General features: G+C 38.3%; 1 protein-coding gene across 2 annotated transcripts in view; it reads left to right on the top strand.

Annotated features, from left to right (window-relative positions):
• Positions 1–12,341, top strand: part of LOC117372256 (serine/threonine-protein kinase BRSK2) — a 240,108-nt gene that overhangs the window by 155,357 nt on the left and 72,410 nt on the right. For both annotated transcript variants that reach the window (XM_033968031.2, XM_033968030.2), the window contains exon 4: positions 84–224. In XM_033968031.2, coding sequence (XP_033823922.1) covers positions 84–224 — 141 coding nt within the window. The remainder of the gene's footprint in view (positions 1–83; positions 225–12,341) is intronic.

Genomic DNA, 12,341 nt, shown 5'->3' with positions numbered 1-12,341 from the left:
TTATGTTTGACACAAGCGTCCACAGTTATATAAATATACATAAATACATGCACGTTAATGATTTGTTTCCTTCTTTTCTTCAGGTACTTGGTGCTAGAACACGTATCAGGAGGGGAGCTTTTTGATTACCTGGTGAAGAAAGGCAGACTGACACCCAAAGAAGCCAGGAAGTTCTTCAGACAGATCATGTCCGCTCTCGACTTCTGCCACAGTCACTCCATATGGTGAGTGTTTGCGTTTCACAAGTCTATGGTTTAAAATGGAGCGATTTCAGATCATTTAGCCTAAGAATACGCACACAAAAAAAGGAATTCCAGTTAAAACTAGTCTTATATGTGCGAGTTACCCATTAGGAAACGTTATTACATCATTAATATTTAGTACAAAAAAATCCTGAAGAATTCTGTTGTGTTTTGTGAGATCTGTTTCCTCTAGTTATGATTTTAAGGCTTTCTGAGATTCAATATTATGTTTTTTTTTCTTCTTCTTTTTTCGTGCCAAATTACTGCACCCAGAGAGTGTGGTTTAGTTGTCACAGAACATTGAACCAATAATGAGTTCCCATACAAAGAAAATGATTCAAATTCTCCCCTGATGTGAAACTACAATATGAATTTCAATTAGTTTATTAATAGCTTTGGAGCGCAATTTTCTTTTTCAAACCCCTGATTTGACGTTGATTTAAAAAACGTGGCTTTGTATGGTTTTTCTTCTTTCCAATCCATGTTTTGTGGGGACAAAAAAAAAAAAAACACAGCAAAGGACAGTGAAAAATGTGTGGATCGATTTCTCCCACTAACAGATGGAGACTGAGAAATTCAACGAAGCATTCAGAAAGTGCTGTATAAATGGTATGCATTAACATTATTATTTTTTATTTTATTTTTTTAATTTAAGTTTTTAATAAGTAAAGCAAAATATATAATGAAATCAATATACAAAGTAATTACATAAAGAAGACAATGGACATATAATTAAATAAATAAGAAATAATAATAATAATAATAATAATAATAATAATAATAATAATAATAATAATAATAATAATAATAATAATGCATTAAATATAAATAATTAAATAAATAAATACAAAAATTAAAATAATAATATAAATAAATAAATAAATGCATTATCATTATTTATGACCTGGGGCTCTACCTCATGTCAGTAAATAAATCTGCATACCTAAGACCAGGCCCGTTGACAGAACTTTGAGTCCCCAGGTTACGAAATCTCACATGGGCTCTAATTTAAATTAATAGGAAGAAGGTCCAATTCTGGGCCCCTAAACCCCTGCGGCCCTGGACAACAGACCCTTTGTCCCCCTCTGTCAACTCCCCTGCCTCAGACTCTATAGTTTTGAACAAAATTCTAAAAACAGATCATCAACAAATCAACATGTCATTAAAATGCATGTAGAATTCCTATCAACATGTTGACGATGTTTTGTTTTTATTTATACTGCTGGGCATTATTTTGAGTGGTGTTTCAAATGGGTCCCTGTGCTGTGACTAATTTGACGCGTAACACTGCAATATTTTGGCTTTGGGGGGTAATTCTACTGTTTACCAGCTCACAGACCGGAGGCAATCATCTCCTTCAGAAATCACGGCGTCTTTGGAGACCCATAAGAGAACTCACTTGTTGGGTGTGACTGATTGTAGCGTTCTAAGTCCTATGTGTCATATATTAGCCTTCGGGGAGAGTGGGAGACTTTAGTGAACATTTTGTCATCATATCCAAGTACAGAGGGGTGGAGAGGTGCTGTTTACTTTTGTGGGAAGAGAAATTGATAGACAAGACTGTTGTACAAATATGTAATAAATCTGAAAGATTACAGGGCTGGTATATACTTTGAACTTCCAAATACTAAAAAAATATGTGGAAAATAGTGCGTTCTTACTGTGATCTGACCAGTAACTTGTTGGGATAGAGGGACCTGCTTGTCTCCATGTGGATACAGTGGTTCCCGGTTTATTGTGAGGGTCACGTTCTAAAAATAACCCACATTAGGCGAAATCCGCGAAGTATCAGCTTTATTTTTTACATTTTAAGGCTGTAAAACCCCTCACCACACACTTTATACACTTTTCTCACACAGACATTAACATTTTCTCACATTTCTTGTTAAAACACTCTCAAAGTTCAAACCTACGTAGATTAAAAAAAATAAGTACAGTATTATGGAACGAAACCAAAGATCAAGACCTGTTTTCAGGCCCAAGTATTTGTTTGAGAAATAAAGATGTAAACATTTTCCTATACTGTAAATAAAAATGATAGCTTTTCGAAATACTGTCGCAATTTTTATTTTAATGATCAACCTACGAGGTGGGACACATAAGAAATTATTAATAGTGACTCACGCGTATTTCACAGCTCCACTGACCGAGCCTCTTCGTCCTGGCGCCGCTCTGCTGTAGTGTCTTTGTCGGTGCAGAACGTTTCATCGACATTGTGGGTTTTGTCGGGGAGAAAACTTGCAAACGTACAGCACTTCAGAGTCACACTGCGATCCAACATTTATGTAAATTTGTCTGAACACATTCTGTACTGTACAGGAGACACTCTGCACAGAGGAGACTGATGGACAACGGTCTACAGTCTCTTAGCCAATCAGGACGCAGAACACAATGCACGCACATACACTGTAAAAAAACAAACAAAAACATGTAAAATTGCACAAAAAATCCGCGAAACAGTGAGATCGCGAAAGGTGAACCGCGATATAGTGAGGGACAACTTTATATACGTTTAATGCTATACTGTGGTATATTACAAGCAAAACTATTACATCACCATGGAGATAAGCAGACAGATCAGAAAAGCTACAATAGTAAGTAAGAAAAAAAAGTGAACTACTGATCACTGAGCTGGAAATTTCCTGACAAGATTTTTACAGAAATGATCAGATTGTATCCAGTGATTTAGTTAGTGTTCTCTCTGCAAAAAACAAACAAAAACAAAACAAAACAAGAAAAAAAGTTCAATATTCAAACAGAACGACTTTGAAATCCTGTTTTGTTTAGCCCAGTTCATGCCCAGGTCTACAGGTTTATTTGTATGGCACAAACAAACGTAATTCAAAGTGCTTTACAGAATAAAAGACATTAAAATCACAATACAACAAATCAAAACATAAATAATCATCATAAAACTAACATTAAAAGAGAAGAGCGCAGAATAAAAACCTTTCAGTCATATGGAAGCGTATTATGTTTGTTTTTATGTTCACTCTCAGTTAACTTGATATCACCCAGGCCTGTTCCAGTTCACTGTCTACAACCCTAAAGTATAATCAGTTCAACAGAATCGATCGTGTGTCTCCTTTCATACTTAGTCAAAACTTCCCATTTCATGTGGAGGAGGAGGAGAATGATACGTGACAAGGGAGATGAGGCAAACACCAGAAACTGCAGCATAAAGTCAAACTATACATATGAGCGTGTCAGTGAAGAGGAGTTGGAGTGAGTGAGAGCTGGGATGTCGACATTCTGTATCCTGTGTTCATATGGATCTTTGTCAAACTGTGCAGCGTCAGTAAAGGGGGATTCTGCAGATGCATGACTCATACGGTGACTGACGTTTCATTGCAGCGCTGGGATGAATTTGAGTTGGGAAGCGGAATAAACATAATATATTTAGCGTCTTTTTGTCCAAGAGGTTACGATTATGTCGGAGATTGTTATTGGGAAAATTATTGCCGTAATTTTGATCTAGGGTTCCATACAATTGTGAGATAAAACCATAGAACTCCAGCTATAAAAGGCCAGTCAATTGTTTTGGGGTCATCGCATGGACTTTTACTTCCTGTTCATAATGACGATCATCCATCCATCCATCCATCCATCCATTTCTTCCGCTTATCCGGGGCAGCAGTCTAAGCAGGGACACCACCAGACTTCCCTCAGCCCAGATACAGCGTTCCCAGGACAGCCAGAATCATCTAACACAATATATATTTTTTATCAGGATGCATTTATGGCAGAACATACACACTAAAAGTCAAGGGCAGTGTATATCTTTGTTATTACAGTGGTCTTAAAGTGGTTCAGCAAGTTCAGATTTAGGCTTTTCTCTTTCCTTAGGTCTGATGTTGTACGTCTTACATAAACACAACTTTTTTTTCTATCTTGTTCTAATGCCCTCCATCAAATTACCTCTATTATCACAGCAGTAATTGTCTTGCAAAACATTGTCATAAACTATTCTGCTCTCCGCTCCCCTCTGCGGGTCTCTTAACCTGTTTCTTTATGACAACAGTAGGGTACTTATTTACAGCTAGCATGCGCGCGCACTTCCTTATTATTGGACGATAAAGCATTTTAAACTAGACGCAGACGGCAGGCAGCAGGCAGCGGACATATTTTGATGTATATTGGGGCAAATTTAGCGCAAATGCATGGGGGAAAAAAATCACGTACCTGGCTTTTAAGTATATATAACAGTAATGTACAAGTAGTTTTTCTCTCTCAGCACCTTTCTCTGGTCGGAGAGTTTCCTGCTGATAATAAAACACATATACAAAGTACGTACATTTAATATCGCCCACACCCTCTGTGGCGTTAGCTCCAAACACATGGAGAGCACATTTGCATACTGCCGCAGAGGCAATTAAAAGAAACAAATTAAACGGATTCGTCATGCAATGCTTAGGTAAGAGTCGTAATGATGTGATTTGATCTAGCCACTTTGTATTCCCGCACAGTATGTAATATGGAGTAGGCAATTACATTTTGGGCTGTGCTGATTTAATAATATAGCCACTGGGGGTGCACAAAAAGAACAGCTTAGACGCATCTTATTGATTATCTCACGATGAGATTCTTGACTTAATTTAAACAGCTACTTGATGCGTTGAACTTGTAGTAATTGCATATAAATGAAAGAAAAAAACTTAGAAGGATGAATGCACTCTGTCAGGATGATGGTGGCGCAACATAAACACGGACACACAGGCTTCATGGTCCTCGCTTCTCAATCAAAACAGTGATTGACTTTCATGTGGTCAGTATACACTCACCTGAAGGATCATTAGGAACACCATACTAATACGGTGTTTGACCCCCTTTCGCCTTCAGAACTGCCTTAATTCTACGTGGCATTGATTCAACAAGGTGCTGATTCATTCTTTAGAAATGTTGGCCCATATTGATAGGAGCATCTTGCAGTTGATGGAGATTTGTGGGATGCACATCCAGGGCACGAAGCTCCCGTTCCACCACATCCCAAAGATGCTCTATCGGGTTGAGATCTGGTGACTGTGGGGGCCATTGTGGTACAGTGAACTCATTGTCATGTTCAAGAAACCAATTTGAAATGATTTGAGCTTTATGACATGGTGCATTATCCTGCTGGAAGTGGCCATCAGAGGATTGGTACATGGTGGTCATGAAGGGATGGACATGGTCAGAAACAATGTTCAGGTAGCCCGTGGCATTTAAACGATGTCCAATTGGCACTAAGGGACCTAAAGTGTGCCAAGAAAACATCCCCCACACCATTACACCACCACCACCAGCCTGCACAGTGGTAACAAGGCATGATGGATCCATGTTCTCATTCTGTTTATGCCAAATTCTGACTCTACCATTTGAATGTCTCAACAGAAATTGAGACTCATCAGACCAGGCAACATTTTTCTAGTCTTCAACTGTCCAGTTTTGGTGAGCTCATGCAAATTGTAGCCTCTTTTTCCTATTTGTAGTGGAGATGAGTGGTACCCGGTGGGGTCTTCTGCTGTTGTAGCCCATCCGCCTCAAGGTTGTGCGTGTTGTGGCTTCACAAATGCTTTGCTGCATTCCTCGGTTGTAACGAGTGGTTATTTCAGTCAACGTTGCTCTTCTATCAGCTTGAATCACTCGGCCCATTCTCCTCTGACCTCTAGCATCAACAAGGCATTTTCGCCCACAGGACTGCCGCATACTGGATGTTTTTCCCTTTTCACATCATTCTTTGTAAACCCTAGAAATGGTTGTTCGTGAAAATCCCAGTAACTGAGCAGATTGTGAAATACTCAAAATACAGCCCGTCTGGCACCAACAACCATGCCACACTCAAAATTGCTTAAATCACCTTTCTTTCCCATTCTGACATTGAGTTTGGAGTTCAGGAGATTGTCTTGACCAGGACCACACCCCTAAATGCATTGAAGCAACTGCCATGTGATTGGTTGATTAGATAATTGCATTAAGGAGAAATTGAGCAGGTGTTCCTAATAATTCTTTAGGTGAGTGTAAGTCCCTATGTGTTATCGCTTATTAATGCATCTCCAGAGATCTGACCGAGAATGCATTAAGTAGGTGCATTACAGATTGTTTTTGTGTCTTGGAGCAAAGCATTGGATATAGTATTGCTTGTGTTTGATATGGAATTATTTTGGCACCAGTGATGATACCAGGATGACAATATCTGAACATTATTTTTGTTTTTATTATACATACCTATATATTTGTTAATTATTATTTACATATTATTTGCATATTATTAATTATTATTTACATATTCTTTACATATTATTATTATTGTTTACATATTTGTTAATGATTATTTACTTATTATTTATTTTCTGTTTTCAAACTCAAATCCATCATCAATTCCTGCTGATCCATTCAAGTAAAAGTAATAAATAATTGCTAACAAGGTACCAAGTGGAAGAACTACCATTTCTTCTTTCTTCTTTCTTTTTGATGCCAAAACCTATATATATTTTTTTTATATTAAAGCATATCAATTAATAATAACTCTTACTGATACTACTACTAACTATTTGAGTTGAAACCAATAGCATTTACCATTTATCTGCTAGAACTTGGTAACTGTCTGTAGTACTTCCTCTGGGCCCAGCATGAAAGAATCGAAACGTTTTTTTTAATCTTATGGTTCACTTGAATAAATAACGTTTGATAGCTTGGCCATACGTTACACAAAGCATACAAAGTCATAGTAACAAGCAAACCAGACAGCCATGTAATCTATAATTCTGCTCATTATAATTCACCATAGACCCTCAGTGAAATGCCAGACTCTAATAGTTGGTCTAAATGGAGACGTATCTGCTCTGTAATTGCAGCTGCACTGATTCCTGTGCCACTTTCTCATCGCTGCAGCCTTCCCTCAAACCCTTAACCCGCAGCTGTTAGATAAAATGTGATACCTTGTAAGTTTAGCCCCAAAAAGGATTATTTGGGAACCTGCTTGCCCTCCTCCCAACCTCAATTAGGCGTGCTTCAGCAGACAGACACAGCCCTCCTCACCTCTGCTTCACGCCGCACTAATGAAATCCCAGCATCCCTTCAATAAAAGCCCCTATTGCTATAATTTCCTCCATTTTGACTTGTCAAGTACAGGGAACCTCTACGCAGCATACTTTTTCTATTTTGTTTTTCATTCAAGTTTAGAATCAAATCCATAAATATCTCTCTCAGAGCTTGTTGGGTGTTTGACAGTCAACAAGGAGAAAACTCAAAATGGGACACTGGCTGTTTATAAGTCAGAGCTTCTCAGTTCACATTGGATGTAGTAGGAAATTGGGTCTTTTTGAGCAGAGAGAAAGGAAAGGGAATATTCGGTGACAAGGGAGATGAGGCAAACCATGGAAACAGTAGGACGAAATCTGTGGCAAGAAAAGGAACTTGTCATTGAAGGAAAAGTAGATGTCTTCATTGTGTTCTCTCGTCACTTATTGATCTAACGTCAAACTGACAATTGTGTGGATGTGATGTTTTGTTTTGATTTTGTGTGAGATTCCGCAGGCTTGTGATTCAGAGCAGGACTGAGTGACAGCTGGAGATAGCTTTGCTCGCTGTTCATTGGACTATTTTAGTGTTTGCAAACAGCATAAGGTTTACATGCTTGTTAAGTGGGAAGAAAAGCGGCTGCAGTGCTTTCAAAGACCAAGTAGACATCCGAATTCCACTAAAATAAATGTATATTTCTTGTTATTTAGGATGACATTTGACCATAGACTGTATAAAGAAGTGGACTTAAGGGAGTGTGACGTCACCCATAGCGTCCACGCTCAAGTCCAGTGCTGTCCAAACTATGGCCCAGGGGCTGAATGCGGCCCTCAGACCAATTTTTTTTGGCCCCGATTCCTCCTCCAAAACTGGCCCAATTCATCAGGAAGTATTTTTTTGCTCCAAACTGAAAAGATTCTACCTCTATAACCTGAATAACATGACTTTGCATTGTGACACAGACCTAAAAATAATCTTCCAAGCCTTATTAACGGTAAAATGGCTCTGTCAAACCTGTTTTAAATCCACCATTTGACTCCCGGAAACGACACTGGTTTGTGGCCCTCTGCTTCAAAAAAGTTTGGACACCCCTGCTCCAGTCAAATGAAGCTCATCAAGTCGAGCAGTTATCGGTGTGAAATTGGAATTACCAGCGCAAGTATCATAGCAAAAAGCGCTTGAAAATAACGCCCCTTTTTCCCGGACCGCTAGTTTAGCAAAGAGCAGGTGCTTAGCAATGCTTTCAGTCAAATCTATTGCTAACACTAGTGTGAGTGGAAAGAAGGCGCCTGATTTGTCCGTTATTAATGTTCATATCTTGATTTACGGGCATAAGCGAAATAAAAACACCAGGATCATGTAGAGCGGGTTAATACGAACATTTTAAGAGCGAAATGACGATGCTGTCGAGTCGATGGAGCCGGAAGCGCGTCCATGATCACTTTCTATTTGCAACGCGGCGGCTAGCAGGTTAGCTATGTCCATTTTTTATATACAGTCTATGCATTTGACACAACTATGTTCCTAAAAATGCAATAAAACCAGGAACTTGACGATGAGACACTTAAAATGTCGCAGGCCAGTACCAACCTGTCATGCGTTTCAATTTTCTTTTTTATAGATGCCATTTTGGGGATTTTTGACCATTCAAAAGATTTATATCTAATTTTCCATCACTTTGACATATTATTTGATTTCATTCGTGCAGTTATGTCACATATTTTTACAAGAGGACTGGTTTCTATACAATACCGTACATTTTGCCCTTGACCGACCCCCTGAACCTCCCCACACATACTGCAGAAATAAATCATCTCCCCTTAAGTAAACCGTGCTGCCAATAGTATCGGATTCGTCTCAAATAGACTGCATTGTGCGCTGTGCTCCTGTTCTCATGTCCTCAGCAGCTCTATTGACCAATCCTGTGTTTCTAAAGCCACAGTGACACTCGACTCTCGTCTCAATGTGTGGTCATTTAAAACAGCGGTGACACCTAACACACCCCCTCCACCCTTCCTCTTACATATTAGTTCATCACGCTTTGACATGTACACACGCGCACACACCTCCACGAGACACACACGCTGCAATCGATAAACACTATACCAGCCCACGACCTTTGACATCTTCACTTTACCATCTCATGTTTAATACAGTATGCCAAAGAGTGGGCGCTGGATCAACACAATCTTTCACGGCGAGTCTCTTTAAAGCTCCTTCAAACATGCACCGACACACAATGGCGGCCACACATCCTTCCATTTCGACACATAAGTTGCGTATTATGGAAACCACCCACACGCAGAGCGGATAACACCTGGTCTGAAAGTCACATTACTCCCACACACGAGCATCATCGCCTCTGGTTCACGCGGATCCTCCTTCCGGCTCTTAGTAGGTCGCCTGTGCAATGCTATTAGGGTCTTAGGTGTCACATTAGCTTCAATACTACTACGCCTATTCTTCTTGTGTTTATCGCTGCCACGGATACAAGCATTTGCCAATAAATTATATCGATATTTAGTGTTATTTTACAAGGTTATCGCTGCTAGGGTTTCACAAATTGTATATCCTTGCAATTTCAGAATTTTTTTTGCTTTTTTGAACTGCAAATTCTAACCACGCCCCAAAGAAATGCCCTTCATTATTTAGATGTTTATTATCAACATCCAGCATCCAGAATAAACCATAAAACTGTACTATTTAAACCAATGGCCCTCAAAATGGAGTTAGTTCGTTACATAAATGCTACAGTTTCTTATGATACACAATCCCAAACATCTCAAACTACACTAGTAAAATAACTATTAGCGATTAATCTTTCATGCAAATTTGGTTTTATACATGGTTTAAACATCTAAATGTTATTGTGCATCTAATCGTGGGGATCAGTAGAGGGTCTTTGGGATATTTTCATCTCTGGCCTAAAAAAGCTTTGAAAACCCCTCATTTAGACAGTATTCTAAGAGAGTCAATTAAATTAAAAAAGTTATTGAATATATATTGATATTTCTTAGTTCTGTTATCCCTGCAGCTACATCAAATTAGCTAATCTAGTGCTAAATGGAAATAGCTGATCTTTCCTTAAAAGTTCTGACGGTTCATTGATGATGAAATGTTTTTTTGTATTAATAACAATGAAGACAACGGCAATAATAATAATAATAATAATAATAATAATCATCATAATAATGACAATCGTGATAATAATGATAATAATAATAATAATGACAACAACAACACCATCAACACCAACAACACCGACAACAGCACCAACAAAAAACAACACCAACAACAACACCAACGACATCAACAACGACATCAACACCGACAACAGCACCAACAAAAAACAACACCAACGACATCAACACCAACAACAACACCAACAAAAAACAACAACACCAAGACATCAACAACACCAACAACAACAACACCAACAAAAAACATCAACAACACCAACAAAAAACATCAACAACACCAACATCAACAACACCAACAAAAAACATCAACAACACCAACATCAACAACAACACCAACGACATCAACACCACCAACAACAACAACACCAACACCAACGACATCAACACCAACAGCAACACCAAGAACAACAACCACCACAAAAACAACACCAAGAACACCAACATCAATAACAATGCCAACAACACCAACAACATCAACAACAATAACACCAATAATACCAATTTATTATAATTGTTTTTGTTTTTTGTTTTTTTTTTATGCAATGTGCCGTTGATTTCTTTCACTGATCACCATAGTCAGACCAGCCAAGAACTATAGCTATTCTACTTATGTCTCAAATCTGATATATAAGTCATACATTATTGCACCATTTTGCTCCATCCATTATGCATATTCTCAATTTACAGTGACTTATATACCCTGGAGTGGAAATGTCCTATTTTATTCCATTCTTGTAGTTTTTGATGCTTCCCTTTTCCCTGCTCCGGTGGTTATAGCATTGAATGAATAAGGGCCAATGATTTCAAAGGGAATGTTCTGATGGAAATTGGATGGGGAGAAAAATGACAACCCAGAGAAGGAACACAACTCTCAGTGTGGGTTGGTTTATGGAGCTGATTTAAAGCTATGGCCAAATGGGAGTACAAGGAAAATCCCACTAGACAAATGACATCGGTGACGGTAACATGGAAGTAAATGGGTTGTGTTATTAACGTGGCGGTAATGACAGTTTGGCAGTGAGCAAAAATGACAAGTTGCTGGTAAGTTTTGCCCACATTTTCCAAATCAGTGTGTAGAAGTAGGTGCATATTCAAAGCCAATGGTCTGTGTATTTCAGATAACTTGACTTTCCAAGCGTGTTTTCCCTCCCTGCCACTCCGGAGCCTCCCTGACAGCCTGTCTGTTTACATTGGAGGTCCACTGCTCATCCCATCTTCCCCCAGTCCAGCTCTGGTGGATTAAGAGCTAAAGACACATATATTGGCACAAGACATATTAGTATTTATTTATTTCATTTTCTTTTTAGACCAGGTTATTGTATGAGTAACACTTCGCTTTAGTCACAGCATTACACAGATGATGTATTGTTATTACAAACCTCCCAGCTGACACATGTAGTAGTCTACTGTTCTTATGTTCAGGATGGATTGGATTTCTTACTTGTAAATGTGCACTCTATGTTGTAAATATTGATGTTTACAAAAAAATGATGTAATGGAATGAGTAAAAGAAGAGTGGTAGGTGTTAAAAAGAGCATTTAAGTTATGTCCTAATGGAAGATAAGGGTTGGATTTAATAAGTTTTCTTCTTCTCACTCCTTCTCGAGCTTGAAAACGAACAAATTTGTGAAATGTGCTTTAAGTGTACCTGATACATGTGCTCGAAATAAATAAATGAATGAAATGAATGCATGAAAAATGAATGAAATGAACAGGTATGATATGAATAGATACAACAAAATAATGCAGAAATTCCATATTTTTGACAAATGCAAGCAGTATCACTACTTTTGTTTGTTTAATATAGAAAGAGAAAAACTAAGCTGCAGTTACATGTGCAATTCGACTCCCAGAACATGTATTTCTCCCACAATTGAGAAATTTCAGTGTTGCAACACAAAAT

This window comes from Periophthalmus magnuspinnatus, chromosome 6 (genome assembly GCF_009829125.3).
Source record: "Periophthalmus magnuspinnatus isolate fPerMag1 chromosome 6, fPerMag1.2.pri, whole genome shotgun sequence".
In the NCBI taxonomy this organism is placed as follows: Eukaryota; Metazoa; Chordata; class Actinopteri; order Gobiiformes; family Gobiidae; genus Periophthalmus; species Periophthalmus magnuspinnatus.
This window is presented reverse-complemented; position numbering and strand designations above follow the sequence as displayed.